The following is a 25309-nucleotide window of genomic DNA, read 5'->3' as shown; positions in this document are numbered from 1 at the left end:
CAATGTTCAATAGTGCACTTGTGCAAGCACAGCAAGACCAGCTGAAGCATGCATTCCTAAGGCTCGCTCTCTCTGCATCAAACACATTCTCTTCTGCACCCTCATCTGTCACTCTTCCTCTATTTGAGCTGGCCTGTCCCAGCTGAAGGTCACAGTAAGGCGGGTTCCTTTGGAGAGGCCCTCAAGGTCCCGATGCTCCATGCTGCCTAAGTAAACATGGCGCAGCAGTTCATAAAGATGCATATTGTGTGCCTCCATCTGTGTATGCGTTTGCATGAATGTGTGCATATTGAGGGGTCTTCCTGAGTTGGGTTTCCTGGCTGCGGGGATTCATACTATTAGTAACACGTGGCTGAAATATTGATGCTGTGTTTTGTTCTCATTTTTAGCTGTACTTGGGAGGCCACGTGGATAGGTCAGCCTTTCTCACGTTCAATGTGAATTCTTCCATTGAATATGACCAGGGGAGAGTAAAAAAAGGGTCATTTTGTAATGTGAGAGAAAGAAAGAGGGAGAGGCGGTGGTTGGGGGTGGGGGTTGAGCAGGACTCAACAATAGGTTTTTCGTAACAGATGGAAGATTGGCTGCACGATTATAGTTCAGTGTCACAGAGGAACCTGATATCTGATTATATTCATCCCTGCTCAGGCACACAAAGGGATTACATGTGATTATATGAATAATGAAATTGAGATTATTTTGTTGACACGCTTCAAATTTGTTATGCCACAGCACAGAACTGCTGAATACTGCCTATCAATTTGTCTCTTTGTGCAGCATTACTCAGGTAAAACAGGCAGATCAAGTTCTTCCAACAAGCCAAACAAAGAGGTCGCTTCTGGCCAAGTCTGCCACCTAAAGCAACTCTCCTATGAAATGAGGCGAGTAATTAGCTGATAAATGTCCATGTGGCAGGACTCAATCATGAGTACAAATTTAAAAAGCTCACAATCAATCTCATTAGTGACAGTCCAGCGGTCAAACAGTGTGTTCAGCATTAACAGAGAAATGCAGCGTGATCTGAACGTGCACTTAGTGGGCAAAGTCAGCGATGAATTTTAATGATGTGCTTAGGAGTGCAAACCAGCGAACAACATGACAACCCTAACAAGGTGCCATTTAAAGGTAGTGGTGTTTGTAAATTATCCCTCCGCTCTTAATAATTAACAAAAGCCTATTAATTATGAACAAATCTGTAGCCCAACACTCGTCAAGCGGAGGGATGGTTGCCTAGGAGCTTCGACCCGTTCTGTATACCTTGTCGCTTTGGTGTTGTCGGTAACTGGAGCCCCTGCAGTACGATAATAACATGGTGGAAAGTAAATAAGGTGATAGAGTAGGGACACAATGCCTTTGTTTTGGGTGCTGTCAGAAGGGTGCCCACAAGCCTAGGTGATCAATAATGCAGTCTGGCACGTGTCCGGGTGGCTTTGTTGCCTATTGACACCGTGCGGTTGAATAATGGTGCAGAAATAACACCAGAAATGAAGCAAAATGTCTATACTTGTGTGTGCACTTAAAAACAGTCCATAGGAAAAGCCATGTAATATTTTAAAGTGATAATTATTGTTAATACCTATTTCCATTACACCTTGAGCAAACAGCAGGCCTCCAGGTTCCCACAGCTCAGTCAAAACAATAATTGGCCTTACACAGTTGAACCACCATTTTCAGATGCTAAATCAACACAGCTGGACATCCTAAAGTTTGTGTTTATGTCTGTGCACTACCTTTCCGACTTGAGTCTAAATATAGCTCGGTAGCATCCTGCTGTGATGCCGAAGGTGCAGTCATCTTTCCCCTCTGAAGGACACAACACTGTCTGAAGTTTGTGAGCAGGGGGAGTGGGGGAGGAAGCGGTGACTACTGTGTGACAAGCGCCCTGTTCCTTCCTCCCAGGCCTGAGAAACAGGAAGTGCTGCACATAAGGCATTATTGTGACGGAGAGGAAATGCAAGGTCCTCTAAAATAAGAGCCCCAATCTGGTTGTCAATGACAGGAGCTTGTCCTCCACAGAGACCCCCCACCCCCCCACACACACACACACACACAGCCCCCTCCACAACTTCACTGTTGAGTGACGCAGATAAAAAAAAGCTCCCATTCTGCAGCCATGCAAGACTTCTGTGTGTAATGAATCCTACAAATAAATACATACATAGCAAGTCAATAGCTAGGTATCCATAAAAAAGACGTAGGAAGGTATTCAACATATTTGAGTGCAGTGGCTCAAAGATAACACCAAGAGAATCAGCTTTAAGATCATGTGTTGCACCTTTTGTTCCCTGCTGGACCCGCCCACATACAGATTGAGCAACAGCAGCATTTCAAAGGGTTAAAGGAGGCATATGGGTCGGATCCATCGTGCTTGTGTTGAGCAGAGGCTGAGGAGGAGCCGGTTGCTAAGAGAGATGCAAGGCTTTGTGAAGGGCAGCCTCCCAGTTAATTAAAATCCTACTTTATCTGTTTCACGCTTTCAATTAGGAAACTCTGGAAAGGGCCCAAGCCTCTGCATGTAGATAACCATAGCAATAAGATGTGGTTAATATGGGGGGGGGGGGGGGCAATTGGCGCTATAGCAATGCCCTGCTGTTGTGTCCATGCCTCGTTTTGATCCCAGGCACCAACCTCTGATGATCCTGGCAAAAGAAGGTTGTGCAGTGCCTCTCTGCGACGTCTGCACGGCCCCACATGCAGCAAATTGAATGGATAAGATCTGATTTTAAAGAACATGGCAGGTGTTGGCCACCTGTGAACATGCACATCTGAACTGTGGCTATGAATGAGGCTGCAGAGAGTCAGTGTCATCGCTCAGCCTGTGCCAAGTCTAATGGTTTTCTTTGGTCATTTGTAATCAAAAGAAACATCAGCTAGCAATGTTTTTGCTCAATTAACAGTAGATCCATCAATGTCAGTCGCTGTTTTTCAAGCTGTACTGGAGATAAATCATGCTAGGTTTAGCACATTATGGTCTAATGGGCATGTGGTGTTGTGTTAAACAATTATCACAGTAAAAACTAAATTGAGAAGGATTTAGAGGCAAAACGCAGATGAAATACAACAAGAGACATGTTTTGTCACAAACAATAGAAATATATTTGAGTGAACTGGCATGCAACGTCCAAACATTAATCACCGCCTGGTATTAAACAAACCTGCGCAAAACAGAATATTTACTGCCATCTACTGGACACTTTTGGTGCTAAACAATAAAACAGCTGTCATCTGCAATACATGTCCTTTTATGGCTGTGTAACACTTCCTTTAATATTTGAAAGACCTAAACGACTGAAGGAGTGAAGATGAGATGGACTTAGGTATTGATGTAACATGGTCTCCTGTCGGCAGGTCATTACCACTGGGGCATCACTTCTTGTGCAGGTGCATGGCTGTGGCCAGAAGGAGCCGTCCCCATCCTCCCGGGAGGCATTACGTCCCCCATGCTCTCTCTGGGGCTCTGCTCTTGTGGTATTTGGAGAAGGAAGCTTCTTCCGAAGGCACGTAGGGCCGGGATAAAAGATTGCGCTTTCCCAAAGGGCCTTCCTCTACCGGTTGTGTCCATCGGTACCTCTGTGCGCCCTCTGCCTGCACCTGGAAACAGGGGACTGTTAACAGACAGTTGTTTCCCGAGGTTTGATGCATTGGCTGGGACTGGAGGCTGATCTGCCGAGTCAGGGGAGGCACGGACTTCCACTGGCAACACATTGTTGGCTCTTGGAGGGCTCGTAGGTGACTTGGGAGGGAGAGGGTCCACTTGTGAGGGCGATTCCACAGTCGCGTGTTGCTGGCCGTTCTCCTCTGCTGCAGGCAAAGTCTGGGAGGGAGACCGAGTCCGGGGGTGGAAGCGATCCAGCAGACCGTGTTCTGTGACAGGGTAGCGGTCGGCAGCCCACTCCTGCCGCTCACAACGCATTTGCTTCAGCTGCCTGAGCTCTCTGGGCAACTCTAACACACTCTCCTGAGGATGCAAACAGGTAGATTGTTTATATATTTTAACTCATAATGAGGGCTGTAGATTTGATCCTCCATCACTTGCACTGGAAACACACCAGGAATGGATGATACATTTTACAAACTAAGACAGACTATATGTCCTGGAAATGTGGTCCTTTGTGAATTACCCACCATGCTGACGTGCTGTAATTCATCAGGTTCATAGAAGCTGCCGCTGAGGTACGAGCCCACCAGGGCCATGTAGTCCATCAGAAGAGTATCCAGCAGCACCAGTCTGAGAGGCTGAAGGTGGATCCCTGACAGAGCCATCACCTTCAGCAGGGGTACAGGACAGGGCCGCTTGTACCACAACTCCTTTTCTTCCTGTAAAGACAAACACACCAGTGATTCCAGCGCATACAGATGCAACCGCACAGCAAATAACACCATCTCGGATGAGACTACGTCCGGTACCTTGGCGAGCAGTGACTTCATCTGAAGGGATTGGAGTTGAGAGGCGGGCACCTTCAGATGGAGACTAACCACCTCCTGCAGAGTACTGACTCTGTCGGGCAGTAGACCTCCTGTCTCAGTGTAGAAGCACATGGCATCTGCCATCTAAGCACACGTAGAAAGAAAAGCAATAGGACTAATTAAAGCTCAACTAAACACACATGACAGAAAGTTAGTCACCCGAAAATACTGCACACGTACCTGCGTATCAAAGACGTTGGTAAGCTTCATTCCAAACTGAGCATTCAGATATCCAGCTATGGCTCTGCAGTCATGAATGACCTGAACAGTATGTGCAACACAGATGTTTTGGTAATCATCATCACAGTGAGCAGTATTTCCAGTCCGTCTACAATGCTAACCTTCAGTATGTCCTTATTCTCCAGGATCATGGCGAGACCGTTCTTAAAGGCCCCAGGTCCAAGTAACAGGATATCAAACAGGTAAATCTTGTTTTTAGTGGCAACCTAGATGAATGCAGACCAGTTTAGGTTATTTTCTTCTTTTGTCATTGTTGTGATGAAGGAAAAGAAAGGAGCGAAGGACAAGAAGGAAGGACTCAATAAGGCAGAATGCAGAACTTCTCACCTGCAGCCAACACAGTCTCCCATTAAATACCTCGACTCCATAAGCTCCCACACCTATCACTTGCTGCTTCTTGATGTGCATCACCTGATGAATGGGATCTCAAAACATTATCAAGAGTTTTTAAGACAGTAGGTCTCAGTTAAGACACTTCTCCATCATTATATACTGTCCACGCAGATTTGTATACTGACAAATATGTAATTTAAGTGATTTATTCAACAGAAAAGGGAAGTAAAAATCAACCTACAGCAGGCCAGAACTTCTCATGAAACTCATCGATGACTACAAAGTTGACAAAGTCCTCTTTATCTTCATCACCATCTATGAAAAAGGAACCGCTCAATAATTTCCATTTGGAAGACATGAATTTGAAGATGGATGTATGCTGAAGTTTAAGTACGAGTATGAATAAAATACGCCAAATTTCTATCATACCCACCCAATGTGATTGTCTTCCTGTATGGCTGACACCTTTCCACATTCAAATGCTGTTCAAGTCTGTGGTCGTGAATATTTCTGTGCAACACATTGCATATGTATTATGTCACAGTTCAGTGTCCAGGTCAGCTGTCACAATAATGACATCATTGCTTGTTGATCACTTACCTACTGCCAGTGTTTGCTGCATTGGCAAATTCCACTATTAATAAAATCAGACAAAAACGGCAAGTGAGATGTCAAAACTTTTAATTCAAATATTAAAAAATTGTGAAATATATCACTTGTCATGAGTGAACTCACCATTTAGGATCTCATGACCGAAGAACATTTTAGAACCGGGAACTTTAGAGCCGTTACTGCCATGAACTGAAACAATACACAAAATGTAACGTTACTTCAGAAAGCCGACGAATAGTAACGTATTGTTAATAACACAAAATACAAGGTCGACATTTTTCTAACCGTCCACCAAAATCAGCGTTTTGTTGCGATTGATACGTTGGATGACGCCAATGTATGATGAAGCCTTCAGGGTCAGTTTGACGCGTTTCCCCCTGAGGATACTCAGGAACTGGACGTCATCCACGGCCATTTTGAAGTTCTGTTTGTTACGAGATGTTTTTAAAGAAAGAAAAAATCTCAATAAAGAAACAGTACAGCTTAAACACATCAGGCTGTCGCCGCTACTAACGTTAGCTAGGCCAACAACATGTAATTTCACTTGACGTTAGCTAGCTACTCGTCAGAGGGATAACGTTACATTCACGAGGCGCTTTTCAGCGTAGTTTGTGTCGAGCTGTTTTTCTTCTTCTTCAAGTTTTAAGGCGGGTTTCAACCGTTACGTATAAGGTCAATGTTGCGTTCAAGAGCTCCTCGTCAACCTCACCATTGACTTCCTCCTTCCTAGCTCACCAAAGACACAATATATTATAATTTACTTTTCCAATGAATAGACAAACGCAAGAGAAGGTTTATATGCTGTTTAAAACATTTTGTTTGACAGAAGGTTGCAGCTCAGATCTGATCTAAGTCGGACTTTTCTAAATGATGTTCTGTATAGAGTCTGTGGTGGTGCAGGAGCAGGCAATACTCACAGGCTTGCAGTAAGTACGGTCCACACATTAACACTTTAACTTCTGAGTGATCTATTTCTTCTTATAACTACTCCTATAAAATTCTCAATAACCACCAAAGGTCTGGATTCTCCAAATTGGTCAGTAACTCTAAAATATTAGCGGCCACCAGGGGACGGTCACAGCCAAACTCTTGAGCTACTCGTCAGTGTCCTAGAAATCTGACAATTGTTCATCTGCAGCCATACATTTTCATATGTGCATATGACCATTTTTTATTTTGTCTGTGTTGGACTGTACAGTATGTTATATCCTTAGAGAGGTACACTTTGGCCCAAAATGTTGAATATATTCTAATAAGATCTTGATCATTTCCCCCCCCCCCCCCCCCAAAAAAAACATTCAATGCTATTTTCACTTGCACCCGAAAGACATAAATCACCATGCAGCTGGCTGCAGCAGAGACTTGAGTTACAACTGGGATCAGATTTAGATTTGCCACATGAGGGCAGGCTTAAGGCCTCACTGACTGGTCTGATAACAGCACTGACTCAGAAAAGGGTGCAGACAAGCTATCTTATCAGAAGTAGCCAGCTGTTAATACACAGGTTCTTATGACTTCAGTCTGCCTGTGGAAACTCATGAACTCAAACTACGAGCCTGTGGACAGCACACAGGGAGGCACCTCGTCAAAGGGAGGACACTCGGGGGTGCAGGAGGCACAGAGCTGTCTCAGATTTAATCACAGACTGTGTGCACCTATTATTCTTTGCTATGGAGTGTGTTGCTCGGCCTGAGCACCGTTCATTTCAAGTGTAAAAGGGCAAACGCAAAGCTCCGTAGCTAATTTAACAGCGTTCCCTTTTGCTTAAACTTGATGTTTTATGGTGAAAAAGAAGAAGCTGTTAATAGTTGCATTTACAATCATATCCTACACAGGTTTTCACATTATCTATGGCAGCACAGCGCCAACTCTGCGTTTGCACATGGTTTCTTATTTGAGAAAATATGCCTAAACACACCAGATGTATAGTTTTTGTCATCGTAATAACAAAATGTTCTGAATAATCACTTGTTCAGTCCCTTAAATCAATCTTTCAATTGCCCTTAGGTGTCAATTTAGCTCTAAGATGTTAACAGACTGTTGTTATCCATTGGCATAATGTCAACATGAATCCCTTCTCACAGAGCTCTGTTCTCCACCCGGGTAAGTGTGATAAGACTCTTCTTAAAGCAGTTGAAAGGCTTCAGGAAACCTCGTCCCTGGACCACCTACTACAGTTTGGTACAATACATTTATCCCCCATAAAAGCCTCCATGGAACCTACAACCACTGTTATCTTTAGAGGAAGGGCCACCCTTTTCCTGTTCTGCAGTCTGAACAAACAAAAAAGGTTTTAGTAAACTACAAGAGAGATTTTCCGAAATGTATTCATGTCCCCAAAGAGACATGGACTCTGGTTTTGTGTGAATCTATAGGGATTTCTTTTTTTATGAATATGATTTTATGTTGGACAGCAGACTGAAATCTATGATCCAATTTTATTACAGTTTCAAACGAGTGAGACGATAGAAAAAAAAATGTTTGAACTGCATTTAATTTCTCCTGCTCTTCCCTTAAACAGACACCAACGACCAAACTAATTCTTAAATTCAAGTCGTAAAATAAAGAAGAAGCCTACATACAGAGCCCGCTCTGTGTGAGCGACAAGCTCGGCACCACGGCCGCCCACTCACAGGCGAGCTGGGTGACTTAATTGTGTAACGTCCATTGACGAGTCAGCACAATGCTGCTGAGACCGCGGAGGCGCACTGAGCCGAGCAGAGCAATGAAATGCTCCCATCGAGGTGAACACAGATGGACAGCCTAGTTCAGCCGCTCGTCGCCCAGTACCTCGCCATGGGGTGTCAATCAAAAGAAAACAACCAAAACGAAAGTATAACGTCGGACGAAAAGGGAAAGGACGATGCGTAAGTCAGATCATATTTTTTTTGGAGCGGAGTTTCTTGTGTGGTTTTGGCGAAAATGTGCGCACTTATTCAACAATAACTTGATTCTTTCAATTATCAGAGTTGTGCTAGTGTGAATGACCGTAATTAGTGCTTAATAAACAGACGTTTTTCAATTATTTGTGCCTAAACGGTGCGTGAACAGCGAACTTTAGGCTACCCAATTACTTTACGCACAGGTTCTTTAATCTAAACTGTAGTTACTTTCTGACCTGCTGCACTTAAACTACATGTTTCGAAGAAATTCCGTCTTGTTTACTGGTCATTCAACTGGTTAAACTGGATGTCCGCAATCAACCGGTATTCCCCTCAGTTAAGAGGAAGGAAATGAGAACAATGAAGAGCTAAATTCCAGTGGGGTTCTTAAATTCAAACAATGGCTCCGATTTTTTTGTGACAATTACACAGATCGTTTCATGTGTCATCATCTGTGGTCTCATGAGATTAAGGTTTGAAACACGTGTACGAATAGACTTTCATTGCAGCAAGCCCTCCTGTCCCCTCCTCCCCCTCACTCTTCTTGTGTTGGTGTTTCTCAAGGAGAGTGTCTCCAGGATGCAGCTCCAAGTCTAGAGTTTCTCCTCCAGGCCGCCCTCACAGGTTCCACAAACCCAGCCCGGCCCAAACCGCCCCTGGGAAATCCATGATGTCCCTGGGTCCCCTCACCAAAGGGGGGAGCTGGAAGGACATCATCCAGGCCTGTCTGCAGTGCTTTGGTGAGTTAAAGCTGACCTGCCATTTCACCAGTGTTGGGTTTTAATTGGTGGAATACTGCAGTGAGGTGTACAGCATGAGGACTGAGCACCGGTGTGTGTGTGTGGTCCGTGTTTGTGTGACCTTGTGTGGCCTTTTGTGAATGTTTAGTCTCAGTTTGACTTTTCTGCAGTACTCGCTTCTGTTATTGAGAAACAAGAAGATAAAAAGCCTTCGTGCATGAGTGATCACATACTGTTGTTGTTTCCCAGAAGTCTCTGTTTTTCCCACCTTTTTTCCTGGCATTTGGCCGCAAACCTCCAACAAGTTTGGGCAAGCCCCTAAAGAAATGGAGCAGGCATTTTAAAGTGAAATGGGTTTTCTTAAGACAGTTGAATTTGTTTTTGTTTAAAGTAGGGTTTTATGTTTTGAAGATGAAATCCGTCCTATGGATGCTTGCCAGTCAGATTTAGTTTTCTTCTGCTTCAAGTGATTTGAAAATATTGAGGAAAACAATATTTGATTACGTTTATCATCATTTCTTATGTCACTGTATTTGTCAATGAATGTATCAGTATCAATATTTTACTGTACACAAGATATATATAGTTTTTTCTATGAAAAAGAGCAGCAGTGATTAAGTGGGCTGTAACTGGATCAATCAAGCAATGATCATTGGCTTCATCAAGTTGTCAGGAGTGCTCCCAGAGTTATGGTGATTGCGTCTCTGCAGAGACACGCTTTCAAATTGCCGTTGCCTGGTTACACAAATGGAGCAAGAGCAATGGAGAGGCGTTACAATAGGCTGCACATCAAATGACATCCCGTAACTACAGTTATCTGTGGAGAGGTAAAAGCGGGCAGTAACGACAGCCTGTTGCTCATTTCAGATTGACGAAGGGAACTGAATTAATCAGAAGAGGAAGAGTAAAGGAACCCTGTAGTGCAGTATCATAGCATGCTCTGAACACTTGCTGAAAAAAAATGTCAGAATGTGAGATCCACACGCACATGCTCAAGATAGTATCTCACTGAGGACAGTGTGTTTTGAATGGGGTTTTCCTTGAACAACTTCTCCTGATAAAATGGAACATTAGTCCTGCTCCTCCCGGCCCACATGACAGGCGAACCCCTAAGGGCCGCTAGTCCTGCCACCTTTTCAAATGTGAGAGTGCACGTAAGAGCTATTTGAAGGATTACCTGATGGCAGCTTGAAGCCTGGCTGAGCGGAAAGGTCAGCTCCCCTAACAGTGGTCCTCAGATGCTGACCAGCCTTTGAAATGCAGAGCACTATGAGGTGTGGATCAATAGCTGTTGACATCATCACTCTCTCTCAACCACACTGCACGCTCTGAACATGCCCAATGTCAAGCTAATTCATATATATATATATACACATATTGCATTTCATTTTACAGTTAATTTGTATTCATACAGGTTTTCTTTTTGTTCGATATCATTTATAAAATATGTAAGACATCACACAATATGATTCTCACAGTGAGAACTTTCCTGTTGGCCGTATAGAGAGCCCTCAACCTCTAAAGCAGTGGCTCCCTTGTCAGATGAACTCCTCCATCAACTCCCCCTATCATGTTCCAAATGTCTTCATTTGAAGTGATTTTACATTGGATAGCATCGATCCAGTAATGATATAAAAGTAGATGTAAATTACATGAAATTACATGAAATTTGCCTTTGTGTTTGGTTCATACAAAAAATATATTAAGAGGAAAGAAAACATACAGACAATGTACTGCAAAGGTCAAGAACATAAATAGAAAATAGCAAAATTACAAGACAAATACGGGACAATTACTCTAAATAATACCATAACAAATAGGTACAATATAACTCCAGTATGTAACTGTAATATGTACGATATACAATGTTTTCCGAATAAGAGAGCTGTACCGTTTTGTGCAGGATTAGCAAAAGCATTGATCAGGGGATGTGCAAAAGGTGAGCGTCAACGTAACACAGATGTCAGATGTCTATGGGACATCAACCATTTGTCCATTTCTTTTATCTATATTGTCCATTACTTTAGGTTCACTATTTCAACTGTTTATCCATTACTTTTAGCTATATATATATTTATACGAACCGAATACGTTTGAATAAAAAAAGAAAAGAAAAATAAATTTTAAAACCTTGATTTAACCAGGTAGTCCCATTGAGATTAAAAATCTCTTTTGCAAGATGTAAGTAACAATACAAGATGTAAGCAAGATGTAAGTAACAATACTCCATAACATTAAGGAGCAGTTTTTGTTTTTTATGCTTATGTGTTGCTAAGAAGACACCCCAGAAGATGGGTCACTCAGGTATAGTTCCATCATTGTTCAAAGTCAAAGAATAACTTCATGATGTTAGTTGTAATGAATAAATATATTTTAAAATCAAGTACATTTCTCTGGCATTTATAGTTTTCTACTGTACCGAACCGTACCGAACCGTGGCTCCACTGTATCGTACCCAACCCAACCGTGGATTTTGTGACCCGTTACACCCCTAATATATATATATATATATATATATATATATATATATATATATATCCATTGCTTTTAGCTTACTTCTTTGCTTGCCGGCAAACTAGTTTTCCCACACTCTTCTTTTTATAGACATATTGTTAAAGTTGAATCATGAAATTCTATTTGATAGAATGAGTCAAACTACTCCACAATCTTTCGATGTACCTTCAAACTGCAGAGATACTCCCTGTGGTACAAGTACCGGTTACAGGGAATCCCTGCTCCAAAGTTTAAATTCAAACAAAGTCCATACATTTACTGTGGGTCCTGATCATTTTGGAGATGTTCGTTCAGAGTACAGAGGCATAATCATCATCCTGCATCTGATTTGTAATCCTCTGAAACAAAGGGACCATCCAGTCTGAAAGGCTCTGTCAAAACAAGGAAAAGTGACATGCAGATGAATGTCTAAGATAACCTTAAAAGTGAGCCAGGCGCTGTGTGCCCCTGGGCTGTGTTTATCACCATACAGTATCACACATTTCCAGTGTAGCGGGCGGCAGCTTTCCTAATTTTCCAGTCAGGAACAGACAGTACAGAGGGGATTTCCGCCTGCAATTAACCCTGCACAGGGAGGGTTAGCGGTTGGAAAGTTGTGAAAAAAGGGATGGAGCAATTGTTTACTTGATGGAGAGTCATGACTTCCTGTTGTGCAGTTGCCATAGCTCTGACTTTGGCTGATTCACACCTGATACCTGCTGCCGGAGTTTGAAGTACAATACGAGTGCGAGTTGATCATTTGAGTAAAAAGGGCGTCTTTTGTTTTACCTGAGTTTATCACAAATGCCAAGAAGAAGAAGAAGTGGGTATTGCCTTCTATATGTCTTAACTGCATCAAAGCGTTCGTACTTAATACCAGCCATGTTCTTTTAATTGCGAGGCATTGTTTCACTCTTCTTCTCTTTTACTCTCTTGTTGACTTGACTGGTGAGGACATTGATATTCACTGGCTTTGACTGGTAGCAGCTGCGTGTTACAAACAGAAACACACCCCATGCAGGATATGAGGGCTAGATTACTCAGCTGCAGGTGGAGTGGTGAGTTGCTTACAGATAACATAGATTAGAAAACATGTTGCCATGGCGTCCGAGGTATTTCCAAGGTGATATGGTTTAAAAGTGGGTCCACAGATTCCCTGATGTCCTTGATGGTGTCAAGACACTGGTAAAGCTTAAAGGGAAACAATTCTCAGCTGGAGAACTCACACATTTTCAGCACAATGTTTTCATTCTTTACAGATTGTCGAAGGGAGATGTGAACAGCCTAAAATGTACCGCGATATATACAGAATATTTTCAAGATGCAATTAAAAGCTCTTCTTCTTTGTGTCCGTCGCTAATTGACTGCACGTAGCGTTGGTTTTAAGATAAGTGGTGCGTTTTTCTGGTGGTGTGTTTTCTGCAATTAAAAGGTCAGACCTGGCGTTGTGATGTAACGTAATATTTTGTACACATTACATGGCTCGTTTTTTTTTTTTTTTTGAAGTGGTCGACAAGAATGTTTCTCACTCCGTGGGTCTCAAGATGTCAGCTGTAGCCCAGCATCAGACAACCGAGATAAGAAAAGGTGGTCTGGCCACAATGGGAGGAAGTGAGATATACACAAGGAAGACGGAAGTGAAAAAGGTAGTGAGACTAGCAAGCCGCAGAGGTTCACACAATCAGAGGAAAAGGCAAATCTTCACAAATGGGGTCCGTGCTGGACAGTATGACAAAATGTGTTACAGTGTATGCTTTCAGTTGGTGTTTCAGCAGGTTAACCTAACCCTCTGTTGTCAATGATGGGAATATCTATGTCATGGTTTTCACAGGTAACACTTGAGAGTTATTCAGAGTCATGGGATCATAATACTCCAGAATAATCTATGAAGCACTGCATCCACCATCACATTTCATCCAGAACATATTAAATGAAGGATAAGGCTGTGATATTCTATATTTTCATATGAAAGTATATATTTGTGACGTAGGAATTATTGGCAAAGAGAATGATTCACCAGCCTGATCCTTGACAAAGGTGACTGCTTAGTCTGTTTGTTTGTTTTTCAACATTAACCCATAGCTCTAGCAGAGCAATGATGGCTGCAAAGTAAAGTTAAACACACATGTGATGTGTGACACCACCTAAACAACGGAAACCTTGTATCACCTCTGATGAAACTTTTATTTTAAGGGATGACATGTTGACTTGCAAAAGGTGTTTTTTTTCCCCTCCACGTTGTAGCAAGGAGGGTAAACTGAAGCCTGTGCATTTTGTGTCTTGCAGACTCGGAAGGCGGTGTGTGTGGAAGCAGCCATCTGTTGAACATCACACTGACCATGCACCGTATCCACATCTCCTCCTGTGATCTGCTGGACAAACTCACCGCTCTATATCCTTCCAACCGTCCGACACTAAGCTGTAACCGCTGTCTCAACACAGACAGATGATTCAAACAATGCACTGGCCAATTTGGAGCACCAAATGCAACCCGGGATCAGATCACTGGCTCTGTTGTGTGCAGCTTTCCTTTGGTTGTCAACAGCAACTGGCAATCAAGCTTGTACTTGGCTAACGACGGCCTGTAGCTGTCAGTGTAAAATGTGATAGGCAAGTGGCAGCTCATGTTTACTCCTGCTGTCAGTTGGTGTAGACCTTTTACATCTCTGTCCGTGTAAATTCCCTTCACTCTGGGCCCGGTATCCCATGCATTCAATAACAGGGAGTCGATTACCATCACGTGTTGTGTCTCTTTCAAAATCTTTGATTCTGTCTCTTTCATTTTCCCGACTTCACACCGTGAAAACACCTTGTCTTTTTGTTTGTTTGTTAGTGATGTGACTTGAGTGAAAGGCTTGTAATCTAGGCTTCCATTCAGGAAACAGCAGTGGCACCGCTAAGCTTCTCAGAGGAACCTACTGACCCCGGTGAGCAGCCTCTGGGTTTCAGGTGTTAATTACCTTTGCCGCGTTCACATTCAGGTCCTCTTCAACTATAAATAAACACAGACCCTCTATTGCTTAAAGAGTCCCCGTTCACACAAACCCACGTCCGAGCATGCAACGCCGAATGCCCCTTTGCTAAGGATGTGGGGAAGAGACACAGGGGCCATTAACAGCCTTCATCACAGTCTGGCCTTGGGATTGCGTGGGCAGATCTTCTGCTCCCATGACGCAATTAGCCTTTTTATATGAATCACTTCAAGCTGATTTCTGCCAATTGAGAGCTTTAGTGTCAGTCTATATGGAAGAGCTGCTTAGTATAATAAGGAAATGTCATTGCGTGTGTGTACTGTATATAAATTGTCAGGACAGTGTTTTTGTGGTCAACGCGTGAAAATCGGAAGCCAGAGCGACCATGTCGAATAATAATATTCTGATGGGCTTTGATAAAAACATCGTCAGAGTGCGACCACTAAACAATGCACATGAATCAACGGCTGCTCTACGGTATGTGAGGCATTGATTGTGTGTTCTCTTTGTACATTTTGTTATTCGCTTACTTCTGTATGCCAGAATGATTCATTCAGTGATGCTCATCAGAGTTTTGCTTCATGCAGTCGCCTCCTCCCACATTACCAAATGCCACTTCTGTTCGCTTTTTGCTTATTTGCTGTAGTTTTATTAATGAGTTGTTTGTCTGAAAGGCACCCTGGAGTCAAAATAGACACGTGTTCATTGTTTACTCAAAACTCTTGTACAATTTCAATGATTTACCGACAAACAATTTTCGGCGAAGCAAAAGTGTTGTAAAGCCTGAACCGCTGCTGACACCTGATGTGAATCCCAGCTTTAACTTTCAGACGATAAAACCAATCTTTACCGAGGTTGCTAATCACAAAAAGTCTAAATCAGCTCCTTCACCAAAGCCCTCACATTCAAAATAGCGGTGGACAACGAGCAGCCAACAGAGTGCCAGAGGATATGCTACCTCATCAGGTCAGTTTAACACGACGACGCATTGTACGAGTCTAATTTGAATTGTATGTTCTGTATCGGTCTCATGGCATCATCTCTGACCTGCAGGTATTGGATCCAGGAATTCTGGATGATGTTCCGGTTGCACCACAGCTTGTCGGACAGCCTGGACCAGTTTCGGGAGCTGATCAGAGAGCAGGGACAGGAGCATCTTTGCTCTCTCCTCGAGACCAAATGGATGTAAGTGTTAATCTCTGACCAGCTGGCAACTGAGAAATTAGGCCGAAACGACACTCTGTGGTTTGTTCAGTCACGATCCACAATCCAGACTTTGAACTGTGAACAGTATAACTTTGAGGCTGCTTTGGTTTGCTACATGGTTTGACATCACGTGCACATGTGTGTTCTATCTGCCGCACTTGACCACATGGCTAGTTGGGCTGCAGCTAACAATCATTTGTTAATCCGCAATTATTTTTTTCAGTTAATCAATCGATCATGTAGTCGATAAAGTTTCAGAAAATGTCACAATTTCCCAGAACCCACAGCGATGTCCTCAACGTCTTGCCCAAAACACTGAGCTATTCAATTTACAATCAGAGAAGAACTAATATTATATATATATGAATTGTTGAAATAAAATGAATCAAAACTGTACAATTTATGGCTGCACAGTTATGTCCAAAATGTATATGTAATTTAGCATATTGGTAACTTTGGAAGTGTTTGCATCTTGACTAGATAAGATAATTCCCGAGCACATTAACACAAGTCTGTATTGATAGACACAACAATGTTTAAAGCTGTTAAACTGCTGATTGTAAATGCAGTTGTGTGATGTTGGATGGTGTGTTCTAGAAATGAACGGGACTGGTCGTGGAAGGCCAGCCAGAAGATCAAAGCGAACAGCAGTAAAAAGAGGAAGGTCTCTCTTCTTTTTGATCACCTGGAGCCCATTGAGCTGGCTGAGCATCTCACCTTCCTGGAATTCAAGTCCTTCTGCAGGATATCAGTGAGTATACACACTAAAACACGATTCGAGTGTACAACGAAAAAACCAGAAGGTATTTCCTCTCGACGGGAAATGCCTTCCAGTTTCCGTTCAGCAGTTTATGCTCCTCTCTCTGTCAGTTTGTAGACTTTCAGAATTACATTCGAAGCTGCTGCATGAAGGACATCCCCGTGATGGAGCGTTCCATCGCCCTGTGTAATGGTATCTCCCAGTGGGTTCAGCTGATGGTGCTGAGCAGGCCGACAGCTCAGCTGAGGGCTGAGGTTTTCACCAAGTTTATCCACGTGGCAAAGGTAGTGGTTTAATCAACCCCTCACTACTACTCTTGCACTTTCTGTTCCTGGTTTAGCAGAAAAATTCTATTTGACACATTTCCTCTTTGCTTGCATCTACGTACTATTGTTCATGCACTTTGTCCAACTAATGACAGCCTATTTTCATACTCTGAACAGCACTATAGATGCTACATAATTGGCAGTTGCATAATGCATATTCACGAAGAGCCGGTAATGATTTTCAACAGCTCTGCTGCAGGCTTTTAGCATGTCCTAAGATTTTCCCAATATAAAATGATGAACTGAATGCAAGCTAATGGAGTCGTCAAGTGGAACACACTTAGACACAGAGGAGGATGCGGAAGTGGAAAAGACAGAAATGACTCTTGAGTGTAAACCTTGCTTCTAAAACCACTCCAATGTGAAGCTGCCTGCGGCCTGCTGAGAAGCAATGCGCTGACAAGGGAGCAGTTAGGCAGGCTTGTACTCTGGAGGACCTCTTGCACTGTTACACTAATGCACCAGTCTGCTGCTGCTCACTGCTGTCAACCTCAAACCCATGGGTGTGGAAACGAATTTCACACCATAATGCTCCAGTGACAGCACAAATTCAGAGAACAGAAAAGAGAGGGGAAAGCACTTCCAAAAAAAGAGTGAGATATCAGAGCGCAGTAAGAAAAGCCCAACAATGCAAGTGGATTATGTAACTGCAGTGTTGTGAATTATATAACCAGGGCTACCTGGAACAAGTTTAATTGTGCGTGTTTATGTGTGTGTGTGTGCGGATGGACTGATACCTGTGCTTTTTTGTGTGCGTCCACCAGAATCTACATCTCATGCACAATTACAACACACTAATGGCGGTGGTGGGAGGGCTTTGTCACAGCTCGATATCAAGACTGAAGGACACCACCTCACATGTACCCAGCGAGGTCACCAAGGTAAATGACACCTATACCACCACAAGATCCCATTCATATTCAGAGCCAAAGCATTCTCACGAAAGGAAATCTATTCCCTCCCCAGGTACTGAACGAGATGACAGACCTGCTGTCCTCTTGCAGGAACTATGACAACTATAGACAAGCGTACAACAAGTGTACAGGTTTTAAAATCCCCATTCTGGGCGTTCACCTCAAAGATCTGATTTCGGTTAACGAGGCCATGTCGGACTATGTGGAGGACAACAAGGTGAATGTCCAGAAGCTCCAGGCACTCTACAGCCACATTAATGAGCTGATCCAGCTCCAGCAAATCCATCCGAGGCTGGACGCGAACAAGGACCTGGTCCATTTGTTGACGGTAGTGCACCCTTCAATGCAACATTACCTTTTGATTGTTTTCAAATTGTTATGTAGCTTGATGTGATTCACTAAACGCAACCGCAGATGCAAATGAGCGCCTTACAGCATGTGGATTGTCCGCGCGTGTGTGGGTGTGATGAGAGTCTATGATCTATGAGTGTGTGGGTGACGAACCGAGTGTGAATGAGAGAGAGAGTTCAGATTGCTATATTGTTGTGCCATCTGTGTGCGGTGCTGTAATCGTACTTGAACCACAGAATGCCCATGAAGAGATAATGGTTACTCTGTGACCTAATATTGCCCTCATCAAAACATGTTTCAAAGACAAAAATCGAGCTCGAAAGAGAGCTCTTACTCTTTCTGTTTACCTCTCATGTGCCGCCATGTGTTCTCTCTCATTCCCTACAGCTGTCCTTGGACCTTTACTACACTGAGGATGAGATCTATGAACTGTCTTACACCAGGGAACCCAAGAACTGTAGAGCACTTGTGAGTGATAGAAGCAGACAGTTAACAGCTGTTTACCAGCCACAATGAAAAGATTGCTACCACTTTCGATTGTATGCTAAATATGAAGCTACCGGTTAGCTTAGCTTAAAGACTGGAAACAGGGGGAAATGGCTTGCCTGGTTCTGTCCAAAGGTGACACAATCGAATTACCAGCACCTCTAATGCTCACCAATTAACATGGATCATCTCCGATGTGTATTCTGTACAAAACTCTTGTGTAAAGTGTAAAGCTGTTTTCCCATTGTCCATTGTTTATGCTAAGCTAAGCTAACTGGCTGCTGGCTACAGCTACATATTTACAAACATGAGAGCGCTATCAATATTCTCATTCAACTCTCTGCAAGAAAGAAAATGATTTCCTAAAATGGCGAAATACATAAATGTCCTTCAAAGCATTACTCACCTTTTTTCAAAGACTAGTTCGCCAGCATTGCCTCTGCTTCTGAAGGACAGTCATAGATTTAGTGGAACAGAATGGCTCAGATAATAGTTTGCATGTTTATCTGCATTCGCAGGCTTGTTTTTTTGATGACATATTCATTTTCTATCAGCCAGCCACCCCCTCTAGACCTCCAGTGGTTGTGGACTGGGCACCAGGAGTGGCTCCCAAACCGGATCCCCGAACCATCAGCAAACATGTGCAGAGAATGGTGGATGTAAGTGCTTCCCTTTTCAAGTGTAGCTACCCAGCAATGCTGTTATATAACCGTAATCAATTATTTTAACTATTTTTCTGGATGCTGCCATTTTGACAGCCTGCTCTCGCAGCTATTGTGCACTAATAGTAGCAACAATGGTGTTTGCCTCTTGTCTTTCACAGTCCGTGTTTAAGAACTACGATCACGACGAGAACGGCTTCATCTCTCAAGAGGAATTTGAGAAAATTGCAGCTAGCTTTCCGTTTTCCTTCTGTGTCATGGACAAAGAGAAGTGAGCTTGTTTGACAGGTTACACACACACACACATACACACACACACACACACACACACACACACACACGCGCGCTCTGAGCTCATTTGTGACCTCAGAGGAAAGGAAGGAAAAAGTGGTATTTGTAGTGATAGCAACAGGAAACAAAAAATAGCTGCAGAACTTACCATAACTCTCACAACCAAATGATCACCGTTTTATTTCTCGTGCTCGTCCAGTATAACATGTGATCCCTCATTTAACCCTAAACACAAAAAAACACCATAGTCGAGGGTTATATTTTCACATTACACAATGACAAAGTGGTTTAGTGTGTAGCAGAGGAGGGTGCAGACAAATAATCCAGGTTGGACATTACCAAACATTAAGATATGAAGTTAAGATACTATCCGCTTCTCATATATACTGCTCATTTACAGCTCAGTTTCATTTGTTATACGTTATACTGTGTATGTGTTGTGGTTGTCCAGGGAAGGCCTCATCAGCAGAGAGGAGATCACAGCCTATTTCATGCGGGCGAGTGTCATCTGCTCCAAACTGGGTCTTGGCTTTGTCCACAACTTCCAGGAGACCACTTACATGAAACCAACCTTTTGTGACAACTGCTCAGGATTTGTAAGTCACCACAAAAACTCAATGTATGATGAAATAATGAAACTGCTTAACTATTATGTCAGAGCAACAAAATACAGTGATGTGAAAAAGGTCTTCATATTCTTCTTCACAGTTGTGGGGTGTCATCAAGCAAGGCTACAGATGCAGAGGTGATTATTATTATATCTTTGGCCCGAAGAAAAAAGTCAGTCAGTATCATGCTTAAACATGAGGTTCACACATTGTCTTGTGGGGAGCAGGTGAAGTGAAGCTATCTTAAGACGGTGTAGTGTGGTTTTCTGTGTTGCACACAGCTAGATGAGCCTTGCAGCACATCAAAAAAAAAAAAGAAGAAATCTGCAGCCAGAACCACAGTTTTTTCCCCCTCCCCCGTCCCGCAATAGATCTGAGAGCTTATTTGTTTGCCTGACGGTAAGCATGCAAAAGTCTGAGAGTTGCATTTGCAGAAGAGATGGTGTTCAAAGAAAAGTCAGTAGAAGTCAGTTTGTAGATGTTAGACTAACGCTAGTTCCTGCTCTGACATGTTGTGCTTTCTTTGGCTCAGACTGCGGGATGAACTGCCACAGGCTGTGCAAGGACCAGGTGGCGTTTGAGTGCAAGAAGAACGCCAAAGTGACCAACGCTATCGACAGTCCGACACCGAGCTCCACCCCTGTCACCATGGGCGCCTCAGAGGGTGGGTTTGGGTGATTGGGTTCATTATCTGCATAAACAGTCCCATTAACACACACAGTGACAACAAATACAATCATTTTACAAAAGTTCCCACAGATGCAGACTCTCACCTGAACTATGAAGACAATAACATGCATGTAACATGGCAGCGATCAGTAAGTCCCTGAGACAGGTGCCATCTGGTGGCAGAGACCTTTTAAGGCACATGTTCATGAACTAAGTATGTTATTTCCTGTATTGGTAATCGGTATTGCCCGACACACTGTACAGAAAGCAATGAAAGTCAGAATTGACATGGCTTCACTTTAGTTTGCTGCAGCTTTAAAGAAAACAACTCTTGAGCACAGGGTCTACTGTCAGGGTGGTTTCCCTCCAGCTGGCATTAGGGAACCGTTTCATTTACAGTAATACTGAAGCTACCCACGTGCAGTGAGAAAGCTACTACATTCAGAACAGAAGAAGAGCTTTCGATTCTACTTCGGGAGGGTTGACACATCAAGACACTTGGTTAAAAGCATGGGGGCTATATTAACGCAGCCCCTCTTCAAATGAGTCTTTGTGACGTGCTATTCTGGCATGTGGTTCATTTGGCTTGTTTTTCAGTGCATATACTGAATTGAGTCATTTTGTTTTGTGGCCCCCGATTAATTGAATCGTATCAGCTTGTTCTCCTTAAATACATGATTTTGGAAAAAAGTCAAGTCAGGTATGTCATGATAACAATCTGCATTTTCCATTTGTCTCACTTAAAATAATTACTGATAATGACCCCGTCAACACCCAACACTAACGACATAAAAAATCGTCTTTATGAATTATATTTCAGTTATTCGTTATTAGTAATATTCTTCACTGTTATATTACGCATTTAGTCATTTATACTACTTGTTTTTTTACTATGTCTCTTGTTTGCACTATCCACTATGCTGCTGTAATCCTGTAAATGTCCCCACTGCGGGACTAATAAAGACTTATCTTATTTCATCCAGGTTTAGAAGAATGTCCCTTCCCCTACCCGCCAGATGACAGCAAAGACTGGAGCCCAGACTCGCCAGTCGCCTCCTATTCGAGGCGTCGGTGGGTCAATAGTGCCACCCAGACAGAGGGACTCCAACTGTCCTCAGCAGACCCTGAGGCCAGCTGCCTTCAGCCTTCTCTGCTGGTCCCAACAACACCCCTCCTCACCTCATGTCCCAGCCCGCTGCCCCAGAGAAAACAGCGACACTGTGCCAAGTGGGAAAACAGATCGTCTGTTGCCAAAAAGCCTACAGAGCCAGATGAGGAGAACAAACCCACCTATGAATCTCTGGAATCAGTGAGTGTCCAGAACCAAGTTTCATTTTTCCTCCCAAACAAAAGGCACAGGACTTAAATGCACCACAGTTACTATGCATGATACAAATCTTCTGTGTCTTTCGCAGGACAACCAGAGGCTCCAGATAGCCAATGGGACACTACGTAGGAAGCTGAAGGAGGCAGAGCGGGAGGTGGAGATACTAAAGACACTGCTCAAGAGGCATGCTCTCCACCCTGTGGAGGAGGACTCCTCCTCCTAGAACACACTTACACTGGACCTCCTCTAGGGAGACTGCTGCTACCCCCCAATGGCAACATGTATACATCTGGATTCAATAAGTTATTGGTCATGAACAGAGCAAATGTTTTACCAGTCTGACCCAATCCATCTGGCGTTAAGTAAGATATAATGCACATAGCTAGTCAAGGTGTTTTAATGCGAGTGGTAAACAGTCAAACAAAAAAGCCAATCATCATGTCACCAATAACGAGGTGAAGAACCCTTTTGAGGAGTATCGATTTTTTTGGAACTAGCTACAGTAAAGACAGGAACAATACTGCGGTGTTATACTTAAAGAAGGTCCAAGTGAGCAGGAGGAGCCCTTCTACTGTATTGTACAGTTTGAAGAAGAATGAAAATTGTTGCAATGAGCATTACTCACTTTTTTTAGTGAACCATTAGGAGCTGGAACGGAGTTCCCTTTGTTTAAGGTGAACATAGAAACAAATATTGAATGAAGGAGTGTGCATTATTTAAGAGTGAAAATAGGGCAAAATGTGTTTGATCAGTTCTTGATCAACAATAAGACTCGATATTTATGTTAAACATAAAATGGAAATCAGAGGAAAACAAGACGTTTATTGTGATTATCACAGGTGCAACATTGTTATTATTGTTAAACACGAGTGCCCACTGATTACAGCAGCAGGATGAAGGTTGGAGGCATCAGATGTACAGAACTTTTGTTGCTCTGCATCGTTGTCCCCGTTCATATCAATGCACAAGATGTTGTCAGTGCTTCTGTTAATATTTATTGTTTCAAACACTACACAGGTCATGTAGGGAGTAACAGAAATGAACATTTTGTACAGCATGCTGGTACTTTCGGTGAATTATTTATGCTTGTGCGTGTGTTACTTGGCATCATGTTGATTGACATTTACTTTCATTGTGCAGCCATATCACCTTATTGTTGTGAGAGTGTTGTAGTGTGAGTCAAGCTACATGTGTTTGTAATGCGTGTAATGTACTGTAAATACTAAGTATACACAGTGCCATCTTAATTAAGTCAAGGCTCATCCTTTCTCTCAGTATTGTTCTCTTATTGTGATAATAAATACTCTATTCTGTTTAAAATCACTGCGTGTGTTACTCAGTTTGACCACTGGGGGCCACTAAAGCCTCATACTATTTTGTTCAGTGTCTCGCTAATGACTATTGACTTTTATTGAGTTTTCAGACTCTCTGGGACATGTTGCACTCTCCTCTGTGTTTTACATTAGACACTTTTAGCAAATTAAATAGCCAAAAAAGGATACTTTTCTGCACTTTCCCAACTAAAAAAAAAACATTTTGTAAGTTTAAAGGTGAGGAAAGCAGAGACATAAGAAGAAAGTTCAGAGATATATTTAAGAATCATCATCAGTTCATTGTTCTGTATCATTTTATTAAATGGTGGACTGTGTGAATTTTCCCTGTCCCTTGAGCATTGCTGCTGGTAATGAGTCCAGCTCCACACACACACACACACACACACACACACACAATGCTGGCCCGTATAATGAGAGTGCAACTTTCAGCTGATCTTCCAGCTTTCTTGAGGCAAAACAGCACACAGCAGGTAGTTTACACCAGTGCTGTGATTCAGTATGTGCATTTCTTTGGTGTTAATTCATCGTCGGCTGAAGAAAGCCATTTGACTCAAATTACATTGTACTTCTTTATTTCTTGCAGCCATAATGACTTGTTGCCTTGCATCGACTTGGCAGCGAGCAGAGACCCGGATCGTCTCTGAGGCATAGCAGCAGCTCCCAAAACCAAGCCTTGGTGACAGCTAATTTACTTCTATTTGAATGTGACACCCCGCTGAAAGGGAGTGACACCCCAAGTCTACCAGGCTCTGTGCACGCTAATGCTGAATAATTTCCAATATCATGGCTGGCTGAGAGAAAGTGACAGTGAGACCATGTGTTAAACTCGAGGGACGATGCATCAGCAAAGGCTGCTTTTTATCCATCAGGGCTACAAAACAAGCTTGAAATAAGGAATGTATGTACCCTGACATGTTAAAGCAGTCACCGTAAAGTCTAAAATCCATTTACAAACCCAACATAGAATGTAAACAAAATGAATTGTGGTGCATTAGAGCCCGACGGAAATTGCAAAACACATGTGGGCTCACTGATATTGTGTATAACTTAGCTCTCCATACATTGAGAGCAAACTATGACAGAGTCCGCCTCATTATAGTGTGCAGACAGAGATGATTTATCTCCCAGACATCGGTGTACCTGGGGGGAATTGGGCCATTGTGAGATACCGTACCCATAAGTTAACTGAATCTGCTAAGTCTAATGAACACACTCCGAAACTAATTAGGGAAAGATCCCATTATGTCCCCCTGATAGCAGAGTGTGGGACACGGGGAACACAATGAGAACACAACACATTTAACACACGCTCATTTCAAACACAAGGAAGAGCCAGCACCACAACGCCTGCAGGATATACGGCAAGGCCACAGCCGAACTCCACTAATTCCCTTTGATTATCAAACTGAGTTCATTAAGTTATAACGATGGCCAAAGGACCCTTGTGGGAGAGCAGAGTGAGAAACTGCAGTAGAGATGGAGGGAAAATAAAGATTTGTGGAAATTTTCCGGAGGTGGCTTGAAAACAGTGCGGAGCAATGGTGAAATTTACAATTAACCTTGATGATAGCGGAGGTGTGTAACAAGAGGAAGGCTGTACAGGAGTTTGCCAGCAGAAACATCATCGCTCAGCTGT

At 42.9% G+C, this 25309-nt stretch overlaps 2 protein-coding genes across 4 annotated transcripts; one reads left to right on the top strand and one right to left on the bottom strand.

Annotated features, from left to right (window-relative positions):
* Positions 1-3104: 3104 nt before the first annotated feature.
* On the bottom strand, positions 3105-6290 carry exd1 (exonuclease 3'-5' domain containing 1). 3 transcript variants are annotated; one of them, XM_079285995.1, is made up of 11 exons: positions 5938-6290; positions 5776-5841; positions 5641-5674; positions 5474-5550; positions 5282-5355; positions 5035-5118; positions 4809-4913; positions 4648-4728; positions 4408-4551; positions 4126-4317; positions 3105-3958 (listed from the first exon to the last, which is right to left on the bottom strand). In XM_079285995.1, the coding sequence occupies exons 1-11, from the start codon at positions 6143-6145 to the stop codon at positions 3353-3355; spliced, it is 1671 nt and encodes a 556-aa protein (XP_079142121.1). In that variant the 5' UTR covers positions 6146-6290; the 3' UTR covers positions 3105-3352. The 3 variants fall into 3 exon arrangements, with proteins under 3 accessions (XP_079142121.1, XP_079142122.1, XP_079142123.1); XM_079285996.1 differs by lacking the exon at positions 5938-6290 and having other exon boundaries at positions 5776-5937; XM_079285997.1 differs by lacking the exons at positions 5282-5355; positions 5474-5550.
* Positions 6291-8382: 2092 nt separating this feature from the next.
* On the top strand, positions 8383-23635 carry LOC306790569 (RAS guanyl-releasing protein 1-like; the record flags this gene model as incomplete). The annotated part of the gene is given in 18 exon segments (XM_079286939.1): positions 8383-8397; positions 8401-8519; positions 9099-9274; positions 14054-14188; positions 15654-15705; positions 15793-15924; positions 16543-16696; positions 16816-16989; positions 17796-17912; positions 17998-18273; positions 18684-18764; positions 19337-19441; positions 19606-19715; positions 20187-20331; positions 20444-20480; positions 20876-21007; positions 21996-22321; positions 22428-23635. Coding segments are annotated over 18 exon segments (2421 nt in total). The 3' UTR covers positions 22563-23635.
* Between the last annotated feature and the right edge of the window lie 1674 nt (positions 23636-25309).

The sequence above is a fragment of the Melanostigma gelatinosum genome (genome assembly GCF_949748355.1).
Source record: "Melanostigma gelatinosum genome assembly, chromosome: 16".
NCBI lineage: Eukaryota > Metazoa > Chordata > Actinopteri > Perciformes > Zoarcidae > Melanostigma > Melanostigma gelatinosum.
Note: the sequence above shows the minus strand (reverse complement) of the source record. Positions and strands in the feature narration are given on the sequence as shown.